Source organism: Mchenga conophoros, linkage group LG5 (genome assembly GCF_057382185.1).
Source record: "Mchenga conophoros isolate Kocher_MC1m ecotype Shallow Benthic linkage group LG5, M_conophoros_male_GT1.1, whole genome shotgun sequence".
Classification (NCBI taxonomy): Eukaryota; Metazoa; Chordata; class Actinopteri; order Cichliformes; family Cichlidae; genus Mchenga; species Mchenga conophoros.
The window spans coordinates 33,821,636-33,848,522 of NC_140530.1; the positions used below are offsets into that span (position 1 = coordinate 33,821,636).

The 26,887-nt window shown below is 38.9% G+C and overlaps 1 protein-coding gene across 1 annotated transcript; it reads right to left on the reverse strand.

Annotated features, from left to right (window-relative positions):
• Positions 1–1,678: 1,678 nt before the first annotated feature.
• Positions 1,679–25,821, reverse strand: vapb (VAMP (vesicle-associated membrane protein)-associated protein B and C). The gene is made up of 6 exons (XM_085275050.1): positions 25,581–25,821; positions 17,353–17,505; positions 11,262–11,365; positions 6,994–7,074; positions 5,818–5,994; positions 1,679–4,270 (listed from the first exon to the last, which is right to left on the reverse strand). Exons 1-6 carry the CDS (start codon positions 25,636–25,638, stop codon positions 4,115–4,117), a joined length of 729 nt encoding a protein of 242 aa, XP_085131176.1. The 5' UTR covers positions 25,639–25,821; the 3' UTR covers positions 1,679–4,114.
• Positions 25,822–26,887: the final 1,066 nt, after the last annotated feature.

Sequence of the window (26,887 nt, forward strand, 5' to 3'; positions counted from 1 at the left end):
AGCAACAGAAATCCGAGGGGTAATTAATTTCCCTGCAGCTATATATGTTAACACTCTTATCCCACTGCAAATTGTGGTGCTGCCAAATCAAGCAAAGCAGAAGCAACTAAAAAGCCAGCGGAGCCTCGGCTGTCAGTGGCAGCAGGTCTGGTTTTGTTGAGAGCAGCAGTCATACAGCACATGTACAGCCATCTTTTATTGATGAGCTGTCCTCACATCAGTCCAGTTATTACAACAAATGAATAAACTCTTCTGAATTTACTTTCATATACAATGCGACCCATTTAAGACAAGTGTCTAGCTATGAGTTAAAGCATTACTGAATATAAGCTATAAGTCCCTCTAATGCATCTGCATTAGTCCACTTAAGTCACAGTGATAAAGATCGGTTTCTCTGTAATATAAATATCCTGCAATGTTTGAAAAACCCAGGAAGCTAATGTTAAAAGTGTTTCCTGAATCCTCAAAGATTCTGGGTTAAAAACCTGCCTGCTGCACAGTGATCGATTTTCAGCCTGTTTTCCAATCCCAACAAAGATGCTATCGAAGTCTAGCTGGACAGGACAAGATCAGACTCTGGACATGCATACTGTGCAGCTAGTGTTGGGGAAAAAAGCCAGGCTCTTAACATTACTATAGTTCTATTATGTGCAGGTCTCTGGGGTTAAAGAAAGATCGGGACTCTGAGGATAAGAGAGTAAGTACCAAAACCTTTCTCAGTAAATCTCACTGGGAAGTGCTTGTCATAATTCTACCATTTAAAATCCTTTTTCATTCTTCATCACCTTGTTTTCCCCTCAAATAGTATTAATCGGTGCTGGTTAAGATAACATGGAATAACAGAGCCTTTTATAATCATATAAATGCTTTAATAATTAAGGGGAAATTAGATTACAAGACCTAGACAGGCTCATTCTTATCCTTCCCTAAGGCTACTTCAGCTTGTAAGTAATCTCTGCCTATAGTGCTGATGGATCCCCAGCTCCTCCAGTTTGCATGGCGAAGTGTCCTCGATACTAAACCTGATATTTTGCTCCCGATTCAAGGTGCTTAGTTATAGAACAGGGGTGAGCAATCAATTTTTCCAAGGGGCCACGAGAAACTGGGACTGTTATGGAGGGCTATAACAATAAGCTGACCTCAGTTCTGCTCAATATTAATTTTACCCCTTTATAAGCAGTTTTTCACATGGCCCTTTGGGGAAATTTATAGCCCACCGCTGGATTAAATTGCTGTCTGTGAGAGACCGGGTGAATCGGTCTTGTAGTAAAAAGTGCATTGAGTGCTTATTTAGAGCAAACTGCTCTACGACCATCAGTCTATTTACCATTTAAGTTGCACTGTGGGTAATGTTTAACAACCAGGTTGTGACGAGATTTGAGTGTCAGAGAATTACAAAAGAAGAAAAAAAAAGTCTCTATCAAAATGGTTTTTTTTAAGCATTGTCTGCTAGTAGTCGAGTCTTCCCAGTTTTGAAAGGAGCAGTAGATTAATTTGTCATCTCCAGACCAAATATCTTTATTTCGAACATATTTTCCCACCCTAAAATGTTACCACAATCCCATCCCTGATTTTAAAGACACTTTAAAAGAATAAATATTTTTAAAATGCCACATGTGTATAATGATGGTCACACTGTAGCCTTTCATACGTAACAGGAAATAACGCCACACAGTGATTTAGGGGCTTTATTCATTTAATTTATTAAGATGCTACATAGTCCAACCAGGTTGGGTTATTTTTATACACCAGAGAGACTACTTGACTAGGAATATCAATCTTTTTCTCAGATAGACTTATTTATTTATATACATACAAAACAGTTTCTTAACTGCTTACATTGATCACGGTGATGGTCAGGCTCCAGGACAGATCAGTGTCATGTGTTTTACAACCAGGCCTGGATTGATTAGTGTTCACACATAATCATTTTTGTTTGTATAATCCGCCTTGAAGTAGCAAATTGATGGAGTTTACTGCACCGGGGCAGTGGTAAAGTTACATTTTCAGTCACATAAATGGATTATTCTGATGTTTTAGGGTATTTTTCTTGTGTAAAAAGGTTCTGATACTCCAGTCAGGATTCACTAAACAAGAACAATTTTCTGCAAGCACTGTATGACCCAGGTCTGAGAACCCAAGTTGAGACTAGTTTTAGGTTCGCTTTGCCCTCCCTTTAAGCAGCAAGTCATCCTCAACCCACCGACTTCATAGAGATACAGTCGAAACATACACGTGTTTGTTTAAACGCTTACCCGCCAGCTAAATTAACCGTAGATATCTTTCAGCAAAGGGGAGTGGACTCCTGCGTCTGTTCAACAGTTTACTGAAAGTGGGATACAAATATGACCAGCTGTTTTTTTTTTAATGCAGAGCAGAATAACAAACGCTCTCCCGTGTTATATGCAAATTTGGAGCTGAAACAATTTGAGAATGCTTTATGTTTCTTTTTTATTATTATTATTATTATTTCTGAAGGTTGTGGAAACAGTACATTGTCATCATGTGGTCCCCTCAAGGCTGTAGCTGACTGTATACTTTCCCACCTTTCACTTCATGGAAAAACAACAACCAAAGAAAGCATCGTGTGAGGCAGGAAGTTCAAAGGAGAAACACTCGTAACCTTTAGTGCATTAAAATGAACACAACTTCAAATGCAGTGAGGATTTAACATTTTAAGTGACAGAAAAATGCTCAACAAACACCCCAAAAAAACTGAACAGAGACCTGCAGAGCGTGAGTAAGCAAAGAAAGCAGGTTTAGGCAGCTTAAAACACTCGGCTGATCTCTGACATACATTTGCCCCAAATAAACAAATGTATGGTTAAAGGACAATATGAGAGAATGAAAAGAGCTGGAAAGGACAAAGCTTAATGTGTTTGGACATTGCAAGAGGACCTTAACGTGGTTTTCTGTTGTCAGTGACATAAAACCACTCCTCCTTCATGCACCGTCTTTTAGTTTTATGGTTTCTCATTATGTGCACGCATGCTTTGTGTATGTGCGTCTGTACATAATACACCTCCAACTTGGCCTGAGAATAACTTGCACCCCAACAGGTCACAAGGCAAGACTTTCATCTGGATTTACACAACTGATCTAATCCTCATTTCAGGTAGCTGCAATATTCTTAAATGCATCAAACCTAACGACAAAACAAAATTACTCAAAATAAAATCATAAAAATGCAACAAAACACAAAAGAAAAAAATCAGAAATGTAGTTGTGCAAACCTACAGCCAAATGACATTATATTATCACCATTATAAAAAGCAGCTAATTTAGATTCAAAAGTCCAGATGCAACACTCTGCGTGAACGCATGCAATCAAACACATCCCCCTCTGACAGTCGGAGGATGCAGTGAGCAGTGAGTGACAAGTGAGGGAAATACGGTAGAGTGAAAAGAAAAAAAGGTCATGAGGAAAGAAAACACCTACGGCATAGTGTTTCATACACTGCTCAAAGTTGTCATACAATCAAAGACGAGCTGATTTTACAAAGCCTCTGATTGGAGGAGATAGCCCTGTGTGTGTGTGTGTGTAAAACCCCCAACTGTGTGGATCATCTCTCTGGTAAATCCCTTCCTTAAAGGGGGTTTCGCTGGAAGGAACACCTGGATATACTGTACAGTGGGGTGATTTTGTATTCATATACATTGGCTCTGGCCTCCGTCGCTTAGAAAAAGAAACATCAATACACTAGAATGACATTTGCACGACTGCAAACTGACTCAATCGCACCAACACTACTTCGCCAGTGCTAGAAAATCCACTGGTCTGAATCACAAGTGTTAATTCATGTTTCCATCATTCTCCCACCCACAGAACCAGTCAACTCTATTATGTGAAACTTTGGGAAGAGAGCCAGAATGACAATGTGATGATTACGTAGAGGCAAGACCTGTAACAGTAGGTTTGTTCATAACATGACAAGTTGTTTTTTTCTTCATTTTTTTCCTCATACATTACCTTTTGAATTATTTTACATAAATGAGACTGAATCAAAACTAGTACCACCCCCTACCCAGCACATATGGCGTTTTATAATCCAAAATTCCAAATCCAGTGTTTGTTTTCATCCCCATGCTGCGGCCGACCGAACTGCACTGTGCTCTACAAGACCAACTTCCCCACAATGATGCCCATCACAAAGAAGAGCACAATGAGGGCCACCGTACGGGCGCTCATCCCTTCCTCTTTCTTCATCGCGACTGAGGGGTGCTGAGGTGACATGATGTTACTCTTCCTCATCCGCAGACCATCATCCTCCTGAATTGGGGACACGGGAAAGGGGAAAAAAGGGGAGTGAAAGGAATAAATATGAAATGATGAAAGGATGTGTGTGAGAAGGGAATGACAGGGAAGCAGTGATGAGTGAGTGAAATAAAGAAAAAGGAATGTGGAAACGAGAAATAAGAAAGGACAACAATGGGTTAAGAAATGGTCGGTTTGTCAATCAGTTAATAAGATAAGAGTATTTATTTATTAGCTCAGAGAAATCGGATCTGCTTAAATGCTCATCTGACCCAAACCCCCAAAGGAACGCACAAGGCGCCAGGGTTTAACACACTTCATTTCCCAGCAGCGGGTGGGGGGGGCTCTCTGTTAGTTTAATCTCAGCCGCAGGAGCAGCCAACAGTCGTTCTGCCTCTGGCAAGAACTTAAAGGGGAGGAGGCGGTGGTGTTTGAAGGGAGGACAACTCACTCTTGGACGTCTGTAGCGTAGGCGTGTGTGCGTGTGATTTTGAACCGAACTTTTACAAAAACTAATTTGAAACCAATGATGCTAGTGACTGATGGCATACTCATTGATTTGCAAAATTGCGAGCTTACAAGCTTTAAACCTTGAGGTCTGCTACCGATTAAAGATATCAGCAGCTGTACTCCATGCAAACCTTAATTGTGAGTTACTGGCCTGGGTGGAGGACACTGCTTTGTGTGACTAAACACTTCTACTTAATTAGCTTATCTTGATTGTAAACATCAATCAGCTATCAATCAGTACAAAAAATAATCAACACAGAGGTGATTCATGATGTTCAGTGATGTCATCTGCTAATTTTGATGACTGAGATGGTTTTCTTTGTTTAATCAGCAGAATATCACTTTCTGCTTTTGAGTCAAGCCTCAAAGCAAAATATTTTCATTGGCCCGATTAAGCTCTAATACCAAACCTACAAATAATTATAATCTGTAAGTTGACAATGCCCAAGAGTCTTTATGTGAAGCTGGACCTGTTTGTCCCTCTTTGTTTTACAAGACTAAAACTATTTGTAGTTACACGTTTACATATGTTAACTCTGTGGGAAATTATTCAGTCCATAAATCTAGGGGGCACGTGGCACATATGGAGCAGGGGGATTAAACCAACCCTGTGATTAGTGGATGTCCCACTTGAGCCACCGCTAAAATTATATTTTTGTGAGCCGTGCAAAAGTCTTGAGCCACTCTCCATTATTCACCAATCATATTTTGCTAGGAAAATTGGAAATACTGAAACTTGTGCAGTGTGATTAGGATCAAAATGGTGAGGTACAAGGACTGGAAAAGGCAGCCAATGTCCAAACAAGAACTTTGAAATACCAAAAAGCCTGGAGAACTCGCTCAAGACCACTATAATAAATATTGTTTGGCTCTTTGACAGCAAAATATAAAGACATGTAACATTTTGTACTGTAACACTAACACGCTGGAAAGTGTTGAGCTTGAAATGACAAACTGGAATTACTACCAACTGATTCCCTTCAGTAAAGCCTTTGCAGCCCGTAATATCTGTATAAAGACCTGTGTCTACAGTCTTGAGTCATTTTACTCACTTTGATCTGTTTGTTTTCTTCCCGTAGCCTCTGAGCCTCCATCTGCAGCCTCTTGCACTCCTCCATGATCTTCTTTACTTCCCCATCATCAAGGGTGGAGCTCATTGACTTCACAGGCAGCGAGGACTCTGACTTCAGCGAGCTGGACGACATCATCTTGTTGGACTCCATATCATGCTGTAAGTGGGTTACAGAGAGAAAAGTTGTAATGCAGTAAGTTGACTGTTGATGCTAAAATATCTCCATGGTGATTCTGTATGATGTCTTTGCTGGCACACAGGTACAACTTTGTGTTTACATTTTGGGACTTGCTCTATATACACACACACACACGCATGCACACACACGCATGCACACAAAACCTCCTCTCCAGTCTGAGAGTTCACACAGGGGTGCCTTTTGTAAATGGATCAAGCTGGTTTCTATCAGCATTATCTCTCCATAACGGACTCTGCGGTGTACAGAGCCAACTGGGAGACATGTGTATGTATTTCTCAGCTCATAATGAATTGAAAACAACTACCACAGGTCCCTTTTCTCTCAACTCATATTATGACGAAATAATGTCTCTGCAGCTGAGCGGAATATGAGGTCTGAGAGGAATCACAACAACAACAATAAACCACATGTGAGAGTCTCTGAAGGGCTGTTGATGGCTATGAGTGCAGCTGAGGCAGGAAGAGAGATGTAGAGGAAAGTGGGACAAGATGGAGAAGATGATGAGGAGGGAAATGCTACAAAAATGTTCAAACATAAGCGGCTCGATAAAAAGAACAAACCCGGGGTGGTAAAAGAGAGCAAAAAGAAGAAAAGAGATGAAGACTGATAGATACAGGATAAAGAAGGCAGATACAGCAGAGCAATAGCAAGATGGGGAACTGGAAAACAACAATAAACACCACCTAATATATAATGCCGCTTTCCATTGCGACACATTAACAAAAACCCCAAAACAAAAAGAGGCTGCACAGTAGGAAAAAAAAGCTGGCTAGTGACTTCAGATAGTGATTGACATACTCACAACTGAAATTAAACACTGGACTCTTTCTTGGGCTAATTACAGTCACTTAGAGAATAATAAAAAACATGATAAAAACATAACTGTTTCTGATATCACATCTGCAGGAGACAAACGCACATGCATGGTAAGAAAAGGGGATAGGTCTGTGTGCATACCGTTTTTTCGTTCTCCGTCGGCATCTCAAAAACACACCTCAGCTTGGAGTCCATCAGCTCCTCTGGTTTAGCCTCCTTCCACTAGAAAGGTAGAAAGAAAAAGATATGGACAACATGCATTGATGTCCCTCACTAATAAACAAGTATATATATTTTTTAAAAAATGGTGTGAATAAAAACAGAAAAAGAGCAACAGAGTAAAATAAAGTCAGCTAGCTGCTAGATGAAAAGAAAACAAGATGTATAGGCTTTGTGTGCGTGTGTGTTTTAATAGGTGAGATTGCATACAGTATTTCCACTCTTTTTGGAAAAAAAATTTAATTAAATTCTGCATCTCCATAAAGACATTTTTATTGTAGCTAAACAGCCAAATAAATAATTCTTGATTCTTTATTAATAATTTGTTTAAATCTGTCTTTGGTTCAAGACAGAGTTGCAAAAAAGAAAGAAAGAAATACACAAATAAGTGGATATTAACACAAAATGTCCTTGTGAATTAATTTGGCTCTTCAATCTTTAAGAGCACTCAGATGAAGTCATTTCTCTTTAGTCATTTTATGTATTCTGTCGGCACAGCTTTCTTTCCATGTTTTATTAAAACCAGGAATTTAGCCTGAATAATTATGCAATTACTATTCAGAGTAAATTGAATAATAATTTAATTTAGACAGAAGAGAGTGCTGTCATGTGTGTTACAGTAACACACTTTGAGCTTTGCCAATGTGCCCTTGCTAAACTAGGTTTTGGTAGAATTTGAGAAACTTGATGGTCCATTTTAGGCAATAACCACATATGCATGTTTTGTTTTCCAAGTCTTTGCATTGTTTGAGTTATCTTTTAGAATATGTTAGTGCTTTAAAGATTCTCAGACTTCAAAATATTTCCAAGCGAGCATATAATCCCAGGTTCCCCACGTTTAAATATCATACCAAATGGAGTTACACTTCTCTTGGGATTAGATAAAGTGTGTGGAATTTCCAGGTATGGCAAAGCATCTCTGAGTACTGCTTTATCCAATACTGACTCAGCCTGGTTTTAAATATCAAGTATGCTTAGGGTCATCTTACATATTTTCACCAACAACTGGACCATTATGAGAGTAGTCTGTCCATTGTTCACTGACTCCACATATTGTTTCAAACAAACAACTGACAGAAGCATGTCAGCAACAGGACTTGTGCTCTTCTTACAACCCCCACCTTAAAAATCTGCTTTCACATCTAACTTGTGTTACAGTCACAACCTTGCACAAAAACCCACAAAACCCCACCAGAATTCAAGCTCTGATTTAATACAGCATGTCTATTGTAACCGTCCCTCTTGTTGATTCTATGCATTTTCATGTGTGTCACTACATTAAAACAAATTCGCAAGATGCCTGTTGTCATATTAATGAGATAGCTACACAAGTATGTAGGTGTTTAAATGTGGGCCAGTCATCACAAAGATGTCTCTCAGACCACACATGATGTTATGACTAAACTGTGCTAAATGTGTTTTGTTGCTGCGTGCCAGCACTGCAGCACAGGCTTGCATTAAGTGTGGGAAGGGCGTAGATTAACAGCCTCTTCCTTCACAGTAAAATTTAATGTATGCACAGTTATGTGAAAAAAGTACACCTTCTAAGGTTTTAGGACATAATAAAAAACTAAAATGTTACTAGGTTTTAGAATTATTTGAATACAAACTCAACACAGGCACAAGCGTCACATTACACTGTGTCACTATTTAACACAAATCAAGCTAAAATGTAGAACCAGTGTGTCAAAAACTAATTACACCCCATGATGTTGATCCACATTTGGCAGCAATAACCTTCAGCATTCATTGACACCATCAGTCACTCAGATAGTTGTAGAGGAATGTTGGTCCATTTTTTATTCCAACATTGCTTCAGTTCATTGAGGTTTGCAGGCATTTAAGGTTCTGCCACAACATTTCACTCAGTCTGAGATCTGGACTTTGACTGAAAAAGAAAAGAATCAAGGTTTTGCAATGATCCAGCCATTATTTCATGGATTTACTGCTGTGCTTGGGATCATTGTCCAAGCTGTTGGACGCACATTTGACTCTGGAATACTTTGGTATACAGAGAGGTTCATAGTTAACTCAATGACTGCAAAGTACACAGGTCCTGTGGTTACAATACAAGTCCAAATTATAACCCTTGCCCCACTATGGCTGAAGGTTGATATGACGTGTTTGTGCTGATATGCTTTGGTTATCACCAAATGACGTTTTGTGCAGGTTGTTCCTCCCTAGCATTGTGCTGACCCGCAAACTGCCAAAACTCCTGCTTTTATAGATGTGGTCACACTCGATAACAGTCAGTTAATCAAGTGCATTTGACTAGCAAACAGCTGGCTGCTACTTACCCTCTAAATTCATATGAAAGTAGTAAGTGTGTACTTAGTTTTTCACACACTGCTTCTGCATGTTGGTTTAGTTTTAGTTAAATAATGATATGGTTTAATGTGTCATATGTTGAATTTAGGACTCATTTATTTTAACAGGTATATTTGGAAGAGGTTAATCCTATCACATGCCTATACAGTGGGGCAAAAAAGTATTTAGTCAGCCACCGATTGTGCAAGTTCCCCCACTTAAAATGATGACAGAGGTCAGTAATTTGCACCAGAGGTACACTTCAACTGTGAGAGACAGAATGTGAAAAAAAAATCCATGAATTCACATGGTAGGATTTGTAAAGAATTTATTCGTAAATCAGGGTGGAAAATAAGTATTTGGTCACCTCAAACAAGGAAAATCTCTGGCTCTCACAGACCTGTAACGTCTTCTGTAAGAAGCTTTTCTGTCCCCCACTCGTTACCTGTATGAATGGCACCTGTTTGAACTCATCATCTGTATAAAAGACACCTGTCCACAGCCTCAAACAGTCAGACTCCAAACTCCGCCATGGCCAAGACCAAAGAGCTTTCGAAGGACACCAGGAAAAGTATTGTAGACCTGCACCAGACTGGGAAGAGTGAATCTACAATAGGCAAGCAGCTTGGTGTGAAAAAATCAACTGTGGGAGCAATCATCAGAAAATGGAAGACATACAAGACCACTGATACAAGACCAATCTCCCTCGATCTGGGGCTCCACGCAAGATCTCATCCCGTGGGGTCAAAATGATCATGAGAACGGTGAGCAAAGATCCCAGAACCACACGGGGGGACCTGGTGAATGACCTGCAGAGAGCTGGGACCAAAGTAACAAAGGTCACCATCAGTAACACACTACAACGGCAGGGAATCAAATCCTGCAGTGCCAGATGTGTTCCGCTGCTGAAGCCAGTGCATGTCCAGGCCCGTCTGAAGTTTGCCAGAGAGCACATGGATGATACAGCAGAGGATTGGTTTCATCTGACCACATGACATTCTCCCAAAGTAGAACTTTTTGGTATAAACTCAACTCGTCGTGTTTGGAGGAAGACGAATACTGAGTTGCATCCCAAGAACACCATACCTACTGTGAAGCATGGGGGTGGAAACATCATGCTATGGGGCTGTTTTTCTGCCAAGGGGACAGGACGACTGATCCGTGTTAAGGACAGAATGAATGGGGCCATGTATCGTGAGATTTTGAGCCAAAACCTCCTTCCATCAGTGAGAACTTTGAAGATGAAACGAGGCTGGGTCTTCCAACATGACAATGATCCAAAACACACCGCCCGGGCAACAAAGGAGTGGCTCCGTAAGAAGCATTTGAAAGTCCTGGAGTGGCCTAGCCAGTCTCCAGACCTCAACCCCATAGAAAATCTGTGGCGGGAGTTGAAAGTCCGTGTTGCTCGGCGACATCCCCTAAACATCACTGCTCTCAAGAAGATCTGCATGGAGGAACGGGCCAAAATACCAGCTACTGTGTGTGCAAACCTGGTAAAGACCTATAGTAAACGTTTGACCTCTGTTATTGCCAACAAAGGTTATGTTACAAAGTATTGAGTTGTATTTTTGTTATTGACCAAATACTTATTTCCCACCCTGATTCACGAATAAATTCTTTACAAATCCTACCATGTGGATTCATGGATTTTTTTTTCACATTCTGTCTCTCACAGTTGAAGTGTACCTCTGGTGCAAATTACTGACCTCTGTCATCATTTTAAGTGGGGGAACTTGCACAATCGGTGGCTGACTAAATACTTTTTTGCCCCACTGTATATGCATAACTGTAATGCATCTATGTACAAAGTATTTCTGTTTTAAAGCATGCACGTAAAAATAAGCACATGCTAAAAGCTATGAACAATGAGACACACTCACCACTCCCTCCATGTCAGTCATGTCAGGAGGTGCTAGCATTGACTGAACCATGAACTTGTGTTTGCTCTTCTCATTGGGGTCATAGTCAAAAGGCTGCAGCATAACTGAAATACAAACAGAAAGTTAATGTCAGCACAGAAAGTAAAAACATTTAGTCTGCTTCCAAAAATTGTTTCTGAATATTTTCTTTAAATTGTACTGTCTTGTAATTATAAGACTCTCTAGTATCAATAAACTAAATAAATAAAAAGGAAAAAGAAGAAAATGCTGTTTGAAAAGGTGCTTGCAATTAACACGCATGTGAAAGCAAAGAAAGGAAAAATTTTACAACAGTAAAGAAAGAATTATTATTTATAGAAGGAAAAATTTGGATAAGTTACCAAAGCTCCAGCCCAGACCCCAGGAAATCCCCAAAAAAAATACTATCGTTTCATTTTGTCGCGAAGACCTCAGTTTTATTTCCCCATTTTTCAAACCTCACTGCCACTTCCCATCCCCAAGGGAGCTGGGAAAACACATCTCTTGTTTGAATCACGTGCAGGAACTTCCGCAGACAGGTAGGAAGAGATTATGATTTGTGAGTGAAACATGGCAATAAAATAAATAAATAAAATTTTGGTTCCCAACTTTGTTACTTTTTCTGTCTAAACTAATGTTCAGTCCCCAGCTTAGAGAGAAAACGTTGAGTTTTTATATACTTGTGCATCTCGTGTATTTGTCAGGCTGAGCAAAGGGTGTCTGAGTTTGCCCATGATGAAGAAAAAAAAAAAGGGGGGGGGGGGGGGGGGGCTAAAGAAGATTTCTTCATGTTACCATGACGGCGAAACACTGACAGATCTACAAAAATCCTCAGGGGTAATTTTTCTAACAGCATCCAACTCTGTCTTTTTCTTCTTTAACATTACATATCAGTCTAACAGAAAGCAGGTGTGGAGCTGGAATACTCCTTTAGCCCATCACCACATCAGTCCTCACAGCCACTCGTGGCTCATTTGACGTTATTCCAGTCACTGAGAGGAGCTGTAACAATGATATACAGCAATCCCTTTCTTATGTTAGTATAGGGGACTGAATTGCAGAGAGGATGAAGATGGCTATTGATGGAAAATGTTTTACTCCTTTGACTACAGGTTTTAAATCACAATATAATTGAAAGATGTTTTTAAATCAGTACAATGCCAGCATGATTCTTTGGTTTTTCCTAGGAACAAACAGCCTAGCTATCAGGGCAGTGTTCAGATGTGGCACATCCCCAGTCTCCCTAGAGTGAAAAACCTCAGTGATGTAGTGCACCATTACAGCAATCAGTGTAGCTCAATATTGCAAATCAGAAACAGACGGCATGAACAGATTGAGAACGTCCTGTTTCAGTCAGACTCAATTTGCACAACCATCTACCTTGGGTCCAAGGGGACAATACAAGAAAATAGAGTCAGGAAAGCTTGCAAGTTCTTTAAGCAACGCTGAATAACATTAAATGATCCTGAGTCAAAGCTTGAGATGGAAAAAAGCACAGCCTCAGTAGGAGAAAAAGTGATTTAAATCATCTTTGATCTACCCCCTTTGATTACACCTTTACACCAAGAGCTACTTCTGCTAATGGCATGATTTAGTATTCTTCACACTGGGCAATAATTTATAAAACTCAAAGAGGCTAATTGTAATCAACACGGTCAAACAGAAGGGTAATTGCCAGCCTGTTTGTTGATGATGAATGTAACCATTAGAGAGGTGAAAGTTAAAAGAGGTGGTTAAAAGAAATTTCTCCTGTCACTAATTAATTGTGTCCTCTGAGAAAACCAGCTCACACCAGAGTTACAAGCAACTACTGGCTCCTGTAAAGCAGGCCCTGGAGATCAACTATAGTGGGATTTACTCATTCATCTGCTGTAAAATGTATTTGTTGGTCTTAGTCTACAAATATGCTATTCAAAAAAAAAAAAAGCAGAAAAGCCAGTAAGTTTCGGTAAGTGTGTAATATACTAGACTTCTCTGGCCCCTTAAAAAGTGGATTATCTGCAGCATACAACAGTTTAAAAAAAGAAAACAGAAACAAAAAGAGCTGTCTGGCAATAAAACAAAGATTAAGTAACAGAAGGTGGGCCAGAAAAATAGAGGATTATATCCAAGTTTAAGCACAGCACGATAAATGAGGTGAATCCAACAACATTATTAAAACAATATGATATGAAACAAGATATATGATCATAAAAGCTCATTACTACGCCCTCTACCTATAACAGCATCCTTTTACAATCTCATTAAGAGAAGCCTGACACGTCACAGGGCACTCCCTGGCCACTTTGTTCAGTATTAGTCAACACAAAGACCTTGTCAAAGATCACCAAACCTAGTGAGACAATATGGTGTGGGAGCGTGGGAGTGAGGAAGAGAACTAAGTTGGGGGAGTTGTGAAGAAAGAAGCCAAGAGGGAAAATTTACCAGCATATAAGATGAAACTCACATAAAATATAAATAAATATGTATATTTATTCAGACTTCTCAGGTTAGCAGGCTCTTACTCCTGATTGTGCTCTCTTGGGTCTGTCTTATTTAATATATTTCAAAAGGAAAAAGTAACCGACTACACCACCATGTGTATATCACAGTGAGAAATATCCCAACATTAGCAGCACTTCAATCCACCACATATTTCATGGAATCAGCTTCTATTTAGAGTCCAACTTCAATTACAAGACTCTTGGTAGGTAACAAGCTAATGTGAATATTAGAAAAGATCACAGCCATAAACACTCAAATCCATGTGTCACTACTGAATGAATGAGAACTTGACTGGAGACTCAGTTTCATGTCCTGTCATAACACAGGCATGGAGGAAACGAGAACAAGACAATCTAATGAAACCAATTCGGACAGCAGCGACAACAAAACTGTTATTTGTTTTACTGTGGGAAGGTATTTTGCTTTTCTGTCCCCAGTATGTCAGGAGAACTTCTGACATATTCCCACAACAAGCTCAATATTTGTGGACTCGAGGATTTTTTAAACATTTATGCCAGATATTTTTCCACTGGATACTGCTACATAACACCAATCAAGACCAGAAACATTCCTGTGGTTGTAGCTACATTCAACATATACAGTTACAGCAAAGCTGAGCTTCAAAAAGCACTGCGAGTCCACTGCTAAGCCAACAAATGGCAAATCATGGGTTTGTAGGTATGCAGTGGTACACAAGGATGTCTGTGCAACTATTGTGCACATCCTGGAAATACGAGACAAACTGGACTGAAACAAGTTACAGATGACTTGCAATCCTCTTAAACAGAGGCTATAGGAGTGTGACACGAACGAAATGTTTGAGTTCGTCCCTCAGTGCAGATTAGGGCTGTTCGATATAACGATATATCGGATGACGATATAAAAAACATCTATAGTTTCATTTTACGCTATCGTTTGTTTCGTGGTGTCGCAAAATAAACTCTTTCCGGCAATATTTTTTCATCGTTTTGATGGTCACTGTAGGGGCTATATTAATTTCTTAAAGTTCTCTCTTTCTCTTATATTTTATATAACCACACTACGGACGGACAAGCGTCTGTTTTTATGCGTTGTGGTTACCAACAACGACGGTACCAGCATTGTGTGTCCGCTTGTTTATGTTCCACATAAACCTTTCACAATAAAGCTCAAGATCCTGTTGAGACTTTTCAAAAATAAACTGAATCACGTGAAAGAGCAGATCATTTACGGATGAGAAGTAAAAAAGAGCCGCCAGGTGCTAAAAAATAAACCTTAGACTCAAACGTTAGAACAGGCTTTTCCCCGCAGCACGCCGTGTAATAAATACTCACAAAGAAAACGGCGGCCTTTACTACTTATGTCTAAAAATGTATCGTTTCATACATCGGTTAAAACACTCTACTCCAGCTACATGACGTGTAGCTGGAAACACTTCCCGCAAGTCGAGCTGCCCGAGATTCACAGAATTTACAGAAAATGATACATTTGTGTGATTTATATCGTTATCGGACGATAGAATTCTTATATCGGGATATGAGATTTTGGTCATATCGCCAGTGCAGATACTGGCAAGTTATTTTGGGAGAGACCTTTCATGCATTCAGTATACAGAAAAGTTTATTCTTATTAGTAATGTTGGTATAGCAACTTGCAGTGTTTATTTCGACTTCTTAAACAGTCCAGTGTTTCAGAGAGCTTTTAAGACCAGGAATGAAACACACTGACATGAAGCTTTCTTTAAAATAAACAAAACTCTTCTTTATATTTTTTTATTACACAAAACTCGACGGTTCTAATCTCGAGGTTTACAAAGCATAAAATCTGAAAGTTGAGGTTTAATTGTTTTTCATTTTTTGAATTTCTTGAGTTCAACAGCCATATTGCTCATTGGTGCCTGTGCTGGTGCATGGCTGTAATACCACCACCTCAGAATTACTGAAAACTGTGAACTGTGGCTTATGCTTATTCATACTCCTTTGAAAATGTCAACATTCAGCTAACAACTGCTCGCAAAACTCCAGAAGTTATATTTCAAACTATTCTGTAATATTACGGCTGTCTCAGTCAATGCTGAGTTTCATTTAAAGAAATGAAATCAGTGTTTTAGGGTGAACCAACACTACTAACGTATACTTAAATTCACAGTAATGTGTAAAAAAAAAAAAAATCAGTTAAAACGAAAGTCTTAGAAAATAAATCAGGAGGTTAAAAAGTAAAAAAAATAGTCTCTTCTTTCAAATAGATAAATCAAACTACTAACCTTGTAAATAGCATATATGGAAATGTTAAAATTTGCAGGATGTTTGTGTTCTTATTTTCAGAAAGGAAATGCTTCTAAATGTACTGTAGATGGATTGTACATTGGATTAAGCACCTATGACATCTGTTGATAGTAGTTCATTTTTTGCCTTTAGTATTAAGTCACAACAAGGCATGTAAATTAGTCTTAATTAGCATGCATTGTTTACTGAGCAATATTTAGTTAAGTCTTTTTTTTTTAAACTATAAATAAAGAACATATGTATTAAGTGGTGTTCTGTGTGCCAAAATGAAATGGAGATTAAAGTGCACTGGCCAAAACCAGCACTGTGCTAATGGGCACTTGCAGTGATAAAAGATGTCAAACCAACAGGAGAGCCACAGAGCTATCATTTAGTACTCTACACAACCACATACTAATGAAAAAAAGAAAAAAAATTAATCCAAAATGTAAAGTGATGAAAAAAATTTTCATCACTTTACAATATGTATGTAAGATCTTAAATAATCCTCCGCTTTTCATTGAAATAACGCATGTGTTCAACTTTTCTTTTTCTTTTTTTAAAGCCACATGTCCTGCAATACAGCCCAGGCCTCAGTTCTATCCTGTTAAACACCCTGCTTCAATACAGCCTGAGTACTCCCTAAAGACATAGGACTTAAAGTAACCACAGACTATGCCTATACAGCTGCCACTGTGAGTACGTTCTCAGAGAAGCAAACTCATTTTCAGGCTCTAACCTGTGACCCTTCTCAGTCTAACAAGGCTGGAAAATGAAGGAAACAGACAGAGCGGACTCAGTTGGTTTGTCACTGCTGACTGCAGGCACCACTGACACAGTCTGCAGTTGTTGACACCAGATAGGGTGCACTGTAAAATGAGTCTGGGACTGTAAATGACAGACGGTGAACACATGGAAACATTAGCCAGTACCTGCTTTCTTCAAAATGGAAGGAGGAGGGAGGAATACCACGCAGTTGCAGTTTTAAGTTCATGTAACAAGAACAAATCTCTTTATATATTATATGGATAACACTGTCTTCATACTGACTTGACAACCAATGAGTTCTGTAAGTTACCGTGTATAAAGTCTATCCTTCTTAAGAAGTATAAGAATCATCCATCCCAACTTACTAGGTGCTCTGTTGAAAGAATAATGATCCCAATTATTCCCAGATGTATACAGACCAGCAGTATAGTTCACACATAAGCAGCAATGATTGTTCAATCCATTAAAAGACTTGAGACAGATGATCTAACATGTCATTTTATCACAGGCTAACCCTAACCCCATTTTAAGCAGCGAGTGAATAAACTTGACTCAGTCCTACTTCCCTGAATCCTTACCTGAGACATTGATTGAGGTGCCTGCATCGATGATTCCGCTGTTTGGCCGCACACAGTACCGACGCGGCGCTGTCGTCTTCACCTTAAAGCACACATTCCTGTCTGTAGGGTTGGAGAGCTTGAGATTTGTGGTGACCACGTCTGAGAATGGACCTGTGCGGAAAGTAAACACAGTGGACACTTAAAAACTGGTGTTGACAAGACTGACAAGTCTGTCTTTGGATAAATAAGGACAATGAGAAAGCAACTTGTTAATGAAATCAAATGAGCCAAGTAATAAAGATACATCAACTGCACAGAAGAAGCAACAGTGTGAGGAAAAAACATGATAACAGACACTATAATGTGACTGTTTCTGAGAAACAATCATTTAAATGTAATTTTCTTAAACTGGCACATCGACGCAGAAGCAAGTGTGGGAGTTTCACTTGACTGAGAAGTTGCACTACCTTGTACTATGAATTTACAAACCAATTTATTCTTTGATAAATATTTACCAAAGATTTTGCCAAGAAGCACATTTACACTGTACATACAAACAAGAACAAGCTGACTGCACCCTTTTCAAACAAAGTAAATAATAGAGGAAAAGGGCTGTGAGTATGTGTGAGACATTCGAATGTGGTCTATCAAAGTCTAATGTGATGTAACAAATCGGCTGCATGAAATGTAAAGGCTTTTTCATTTGACCTGACATAATCGGAATAAAAATAGTTTTCATGCCAATTAAACTAATGGAGCTTATCTACACTGCCCTCATGGTTAAGAAAAACAATTATTCAATTAATAGAAAACTGAAAGGTACGCTGTACATACAAAATAAATCATACATAAATATAAATCTTCTACTACTGCATTATCTAAAACAGAGCAGCTAATGCAGTTTGGATTTAACTAATTACAGCCAGCATTGGAGATGCAGGCCACATCTCTGTGGCCGCATTAAGCTCTGCACATTTATCAATAATGGAGAAACCTCCATTGATCGACACTGCACAATATTTGCCTTGTTGGCTGCCATCAACCTATTAGAAAATAATGCTGCTTTTCCTCATGGACTGTAGCTCTGAAGTTTCCAGGCATCACCAACAGAGGTATGCACAGGGAGAGATCGGATCGTTAGCCTAACAAAGCTATACAAAATCTGTGTGACATTAGATTGCACAGATGTGTAAATAACTGCCCATTCAATTCATCAGGCTAAACTAAAGTGACTACACAGAGTGTGAACAAGTCTGAAATGGGCTACTCTATAACCGTTATAATAGAAGCATGGAAGAAGTTTTTAAAATATTCCCTTGGATTGCAGAGCTACACACTTTCCCTTTTCTGCTTAACAACATTAAATTCAAGGCTATTCAAGTAAAATGAAGTCATTATTAATTTCTTTTCTTCCTTGCACATGTATTTCCAAAACTCCAGAGATGTTTTTCTGTTACAGTTTCTCCCCCATCTTCAAATCAAATCAAATCAAATCACTTTTATTGTCACATCACATGTGCAGGCACACTGGCACAGCACATGCGAGTGAAATTCTTGTGTGCGAGCCCCACAAGCAACAGAGATGTGCAAACACAACAACACAAACGAGCAAAATACAAGAATGGCCAACCTGAAACTAATAAATATATGTACAATATATAATAGTGTATGCATTTCTGGATGTGTATACTAAATATTTTCCTACGTGTGTGTGTGTGTGTGTGTGTGTGTGTGTGTGTATACACATTTTTACAAATTAAATAGTAAAAAAAATAATAATAATAAATAAAAATAAAATAATAATAATAATAATAATAATAATAATAATAATAATAATAATAAAATATATAAAATATACAGAGTTGAATATGTGCAAAACAAGTGGCATTTATATACAGTGTGGAGTGCATAATGTTGAAGTTCCAGTAGTGAAGCTGAGGTGTCTATGACGTGTTCAGCAGTCTGATGGCCTGATGGAAAAAGCTGTCTCTCAGTCTGCTGGTACGGGACCGGATGCTGCAGAACCTCCTTCCTGATGAAAGCAGTCTGAACAGTTTATGGCTGGGGTGACTGGAGTCCTTGATGATCCTCCAGGATCATCTTAACTGCTTTGTAAAGCTTCCAGCATTTTTTTAAATGAAATTACACAAGTGAAGGTAATTCTGGACAATAAATGATGTCCAAAATTGACAGAGTAATATGAAATGAAGGGGTGGAAAAGCAGGGGAATAACAAGCAAGTTTATATAGCTGTAAGCAATCAATCAATTAGCCCCAGTAATGTATTTACATGGTGCAAGAAAACTGAAATTAGACAAGTGAAAGTGGAAATGCATAATATACAATTAAAAAAAAGAGCTCAGTAATTTGACTTCCGTACAAGTTAAATGCCCCAAATCTCATTTATGACTCAACGAGGGGATCCCCCCCCCAAGGAAATCCCTAAAATACTTTAAGAGGGTTTTGAGAACCTAACAGACTTTTATGTGAATTTTCTGAAGACTGTTGCTCCTAAACAAGTACATGCTAAATAGGTTAGATAACTATAAATATTATATTGTACGAACGTGATAATTACGTATATTGTAATAACGTGATATTATGTTGTTCAAACAGGAAAGTATATTGTACAAACAGGAAAAGTATCTTGTTAGAACAATAAACTTTTCACGTTATAACGTGATACACTTGTATTTTTCTTTTGCCTGGGTGGCAGCTCCACGCTTCCGTAGATAACAGCTACCTAAGAACAGTCTGTAAGACAACTTTGTGCACCCTTCCCCAGCTTATCGAATATTGCTGTTATTGTTTTCTTCTGCTAAAACAGTGAAATAGTGAGTTTCTTAAGTCAGGCAATATTTCTTTTTTATTCAGGGGTGTGGGGGGTGTTATGTTGTTAACGTGCAGAGCTTGAACAATATCTCAAAGCATATTCTCAGTCCAGTAAGCTGTATGAATTTAAAGTAACATAGTTATTGTAGATTTGTGTCACAGCATGTTCAGAGCAGATGTGTACCAGTGATCAGTTACTAGAGAAAATTGTTCCAACACACAAAACATTTAAGAACAAATTATCCTCGGACTAATTATTCAGTTTAAATACTACTCAGTCCTGTTAGATATGATGCGTTTTTTAAAAAAAAAAAAAGAAGCTAAATATTGGATTGAACACTACACTATATTTTATTCTAACCAATCAGCAGTGATTTAGTGTTTGCAAGGATTATTGTAATAATTATTTTTCAAACATACACACATTTAAACATCAAGTTCATTTATGCATATTGTCATTTAGTGAGAAATTTCCAATCCGCTGTCCTGGTTTAAGCAAAGAATGTCTCGAGTGACTCAGTTATTGCCTTGAAACAATAATCAATGTTTGCTGAAACAGAATTATTTGAATCACTGTATAAAATATACCATGCGTGCACTGATTTAGGAGTCCAGGAGCAGGAAATATAAGTAGTTATTGCCTTCTCATTTTATAGTCACCACGAGAGTAAGCAGCATCTAAAACTGTAATTCATCCCAACGTGAAGAGTAAATCAAGATCTACTTCAGTGTTAAGGTTTTCTTTTGACTTTGATGTTGGTGACAGAAATATGGGTGGATCCCAGAGCTCTAGCACATGACTACAGTGAGTCTTGAAATGAATAAATGTAACATGATTTATTCAGTGAGGCTGAAGAAAGCCTTACTGTTTAATCACTAGTCTCTTTGATATAACAAGAATATTCATTGCAGATATTGCAGGTTGTGAGCCCTTTCTGATGTTGCCGACTGACCAAATATCATTTCTTGTATAGCTTGAGAGTCACAGGTTTATATGCAATTAATTATTCCCGGTTTTTTTATTGATGGGACAAAAACCTAACTGGAAGCATTACTAATGCCTGTATTTTCCCTAGTAGCTTGAGTAAGAGCTGTGCTAATTCATGGTCAGGCGAGGGGCAATGATGAATGGCTGCATGACTTCCCAAACTTAGCAAATATGCTGCCAATACCACACACTTTACAGTCAGCCTTATGGAAAGCAAGATTAATGGAATGGAATGTTACAGTATCATGGAAAACCATATTAGCAAAGAATGTCCATAAATGACCATGTCTATCCACATTTATTTGCAGACAATGCTTCCTCTCACTTTGCTGTCATAGATATAGTTACTATTATACATATCATGGTTAGAGGGATGAAAATATATCAATAAACGATCTGAAAGTGCAGACTTTTAAACCAGCATTTACTGACCAGCTAATTTCCAAGTTCCAAAACAGTCTTCCGTCTTGTGATTTTGATCAACAACTACGAACCACATTGACCAATCGTGAAAGCCTTTTTATCAAGTAAAGCTTTCTGATGAAACTACAAATTAGTCCCCTACAGTAGCCATTATGGTAATGGTAAAGTTTGCAGTTGAGAGAAGCACACTAACTCCCTGTATGAAAGCACGGAGCTATTTCAGAATTAGCACATACACCAGATTCAAGGTAAAGTTTCAGCTCAGCAAACATTGAGAGCAACTGACACTTCCACTCCCTGTTGAGCAAAAACAGAGAGGAAATTCAGAGCTTCACAAGCTTGGCTCAAGATCTAAAGGCTTTTAATGAAAGGGACTCACGCCACTGACTACTGTACACCTGATCTACTACTTCCTGAAGGTTTCTCAGGACAGTGTCCAACTCACAGAGGCCACAAATGGTCGTTAAAAAAAAAAAAACTATTATGAGAAGCTGATATCTGAAGCTGTCATCATGCGATGTTGGATTTTATAAGTAGGAGATAAAAACCAAGGGGTGGTTTGCTACCCTTACCCCTGACAAAAAATTCAAATGGGTAGAAATGAAAAAGTCCAGTGCCTAGAATTTAAGAGCATTTACTCTAGAGATTGTAAAAACCAGAGACAAATTGCTACTAACAAACCCACTCTGTATTTCCTGAGCTTTCACACTGCATGCCTACATCTAGGCATGTGATTTGTGGTATTTTCATTTACAATAAGACACAGTTTCTTCTGTCTGGTTAAGATCAACAGTTATTAGACACTTTTATACAGTAATGTGGGATTCTTTCAGGCTTCAGGTTCAGATTCTTATCAATCATCACAAAAAGCCACGAAGATATATCATCTGAGGAGTCCGGCAACAGATGGCTTGGCCTCCAAAGAGAACTGATCTCTAAGGTTAAGTGAAGACTGATGAAAGACAGAGTTGAATTAAAGATGACGGAACCCCTCAACCAAATACTGGAAAAACTGATTGCACCGGGATACAAACTGCCGACCTACTGATTTTCCCTGCAATTGATTTAGCTACATACAGTTTGAATGAAGGAAATATTTTTGATACATATAAATGGTTCATGGTCTAATCTTGCACTAATCTTCAGTTTACTTTTACATTTATGTAAAAAACTAGTTTACACATGGACCTACACCACTTACTGAACAGGTACTGGAACAATTTCTCTAGGAAATCTTGGCACAATACCTGTATTTATTTTTATACCTATTATGACTCTTATTTTACTTCATTCTACTAGATTTCTATTTACTGAGATTCTTTATTTGTTCAGTTTTACTTAGATTTTATTTTTCTTATATTTTTTCTTACATTTCCTTACAGGTTGTGTTTTCTAGCTAAGGAATTTACCAAAAGCGATGTGTGTCCACTAAAGTCATGTAACAAACAAACACCCCAAACATCCACCCAATGCTTCAACTATAGGTAACCATAGCAACAGTCTTTCCAATTGATAGTGAGTTTCTAGTTTAATCTGTTAATAAGACACATTGTTACACTGGGTGACATAATGCTTTACTTTGATGCACATAGTCTATTTTGGGTCACTTATATAGACACAGAATCACAGTTGTGTAAATAGTCACAAGTAAACCAAACGAACCTGTAGCTGAAACATGGAGGTTATATAAGGATGAGACATAGAACTCAAAAAAATCCTCAAAGGAAATCTATGAGAGAATTTTCTTACAGCAAATATGACCCACATCTTCCCCCCAAAAGGCAATCAACAGCTGAAATGGGAAACATTAGGAGTAGAGGTTCAGAAGAGCTTCAGCTGTGTGGTGCTAGGCATATCTTGCCACTATGTGAACTATCATGGTATTAGTTCAGTACTCCCATGGGATGAGCAAAGACAATGATCTGGATTTAGCCATTAATGAAGCTGCAATTAGGAGTCACCGTGCTACAGATCACTGAACTGTACTGCACGACAACCATATGAATGGTTAAAGCAGGATAATGATGGTGTTTTTCACTTTTTGTTCATGTTCCAATCACAACCAGGTGATACGCTCTATGGTAAAAATATGTTTCTCTATTCTTTATTATTCATCTCCAATAAAGCAGAACCGAGGTATGGATCTGACTGAGGTTTTAAAGAATAGCCAAACCTCTTGGTACGATGTTTTAAAACTATGAACTTGTAGTTAAATATTACCCTAAATCACTACAAAGAAGCTTTCCAACCTTGTTGAGTCAAAAATCTAAATACTTCTGAATCAGTTTTTCTTACTTACGCTATGAATTTGTGTACCCTTTTTAAAAATATTTTTTGAATCACGTCGTCATTAAGATGAAATGGAGCTGAAGCTAGGAACTGGAGAGCCAAATAGCAGGCCGGGGAATTTAAAGACCTAATGAGAGGTGGACTAACACATTCTTAATTTTGGGTCTTTCCATAAAATTTCTTGAGCAGATTGGACTAAAGTGGTAAAAGTGACAACAAATCAATATTTAAATACAATTTCTCTATTTGGCTCTTGTTATATGGCTGTGATGGAAGCATGATAATAAACTGAAGAAGAGGAAGACGAAAAAGCAACATTCGGCTGCTCTCTTACTCACAAAGGGTCGTTACAGAGAGTAGCTCTGCGTATTTGATTTGGCAGTTTTTACACCAAATGCCCTTGCTGACTCAACCCCCAGGGATCTTTCACTTATTGGGCGAACATGTAAACAACTAATGCACTTTGGTGTCTATTTTCTCACCCTACATTCTAAACAGTTTATCTGATTAGGATTGTGGGAAGGTTGGAGCTTATCATAGCTAACACAGTGAAAAGTGTGGCATCTTATGAGAGACGTAAGAACAAAACAGTATTGGGACATATTCTGGTTATGCTCTACTCATCATTTTCAGTGTATATTAATGCTTAAGCAATTAACAAGTGTGCAGTGGAGGCATTACTATCTTCAACAAATTGCTGGCTCAAGCACTGATAGTTTTGAGTGGATTTAAACAGTGGCTACAGTGTAAATTGCTGAGGGCTGCAGGTCATTTAACTACACTGAAGCTCAGTGATAAATATTATAAAGGTTGGCATTTAATTTATTTTTTGGTTTTGCTAAGACAACTAAGTGTAATTTGTTGTTCTTTAAGCCTCATAAACGAAATAACACTGACCATTCAGGCATTTGGGAGACCAGGGTATCATTAAAACAAGTATAAATATTACATTTATCAGCGTCTTAGTTTTAAGTAAAACGTTTAATGTTTCAAACTATGGCAGGAACTCCAGAATCTGTTCCAAAGCAGGTACAAATGTACCATATGTGTTTATGTAACATTATCTGGGCCTAAATGTGACATTTTGCAGCCAAATGCCGAGTCTCACCAAGACATCTATTATTGATTCAAAAGTCCAAACGATAAGGACTGAGGAAATTTTAACGACCCACAGTTGAAATCATATTAAGTTGCACAGGTTGCCCAGTTTTTCCGTCCTGTGAGCTGTCAAGTTATTAAATGACAGCTGGCTGGCCAGCAGAGCGAGACAGCCAATCAGAGGAGGAGCTAATGTTAGCCAGCCAGACATGCTAAGGATGTTGCAGCTTATGGACAATGAAAGGTGGCGAACTAAAAGAGCAGTTATGCTTGTGTCATCTTTTTATAGTTGCTATTTTTAAATGGGTGAACATTTCGTGTCTAGTAGCTGTAACCCGCTTTAGAGGAACTTGGTGCTGGTCAAATGTGTGACAGGGCCTGGCTAACCTAGCCGCTGAGAGCTAATCCAGCTAGCTTTGCAGCTAGCTGTCAGCTGACCTGCCGTCCTTTCAGGGCAGCCTTCGCTTTTTCATATGAAGGCTATATTGTGAAAATGTGCACTGCAGCCCCGCTCGGTATGGGTTCCCTAATAGTGCCCCCCTCTCCTTCCAAACAGCGCTGACAGAGGCAGGTCCCCCACTCCTCCTCCCTGCCACAACCGGGCCCTCCCCTCTTACCTCGGAATTTCAGTTCGTGCTGAGGCTCCAAGAGCAGAACCTGTTCCGGCCTGGCCATGTCCCAACAGCTGGAGCGGGATTATCGCACTGCAACCAGTTCCCGTGTTAGGATGTTGTCGAGTGTTGCAGCGTCAATAGAGTTTATTTATCAATGAATCAGCGGTGGATATCCCGTCCCCCCGGTCAACTACTGCTACTCGAGCTACTAACGCCTGTTGTGATGCAGCAGGAAGGGAGTGAGAGACAGCCTGCTGACGTCACTGCCTCTGCATAGCCGCCCGGCGGTGAAGAGGGAGGAGGTGGCGGGTGGGTGATGCCGGGGTGCACCCAGGGCTGGTGGGGACACCACCTGCGTTTTTCATGAAACCTGAATCCAGCGAAAGGACGTGGCTTAAGCATGCAGGTTTTAATTTCAGCCTAAAGAGTTACGCTTCTAAGTTTACCTGCTGTCACCCGCTGTGGTGGAGTGAGTGCTAACATCTAGAACGAGTAGGGGAGACCGGGGATAGTTGTAACATTTTTGACATTTCTGTCTGTAAATTGGAGCTCTTTTAAGGTAGTGGATTCAAAATGTAATGCAAAGTATTTACATGTCTCTGCTATTAAATAGTGCAGCTATTTTCTCTGCAGCACAGTTACCCATTGCATGGTATGGTCTCAAACACAAAGAGTGAAATGTTACAATTAACCCCATAGTCTGGGTTAGTTGTAACATATCCTGGGGTAAAATGTAACACAATGAAATAAGGGTACTAACAAAATATTAACATGTAATCTTTGTTTATTCAACACATGACTGTACTTAGAGCCATTTATGTAGCTGTGTGTGTGTGTGTGTGTGTGTGTGTGTGTGTGTGTGTGTGTGTGTGTGTGTGTGACAGAATGCAGAAATCTAACTTTTGAGCATATTCCAACCCCCCAAAAAAGACAAATTATGGAATTTTCTGCAAATGAATATTTCATTAATTTTGGTTGGTCTTCCTTGAGTTTGGCCTCATTGGCTCAGTGGGCATTATAACCTACAACTCTTGCACCAATTTTGAACATAACAATGAAGCTGAAAAAATGTAGTTGTTCACCAGCATCGCAATTCCATTATTTTTTTCAGGGCTTACCTTGGTGTGGTTTGCAAAGTGCTTCAGAAAGATGAGGAAATCTGTTTCTTGCACCCATCCTGACTTATTTCCACTACCAGTACTTCCTACTGGTCCATCTCTGACACAGAGGTCTGCATAATGTATGTGTGGGAACACAAACAGTGGAGGAATTGTGTTGCCAATGGCATTAATCGCATATACAAATGTGAC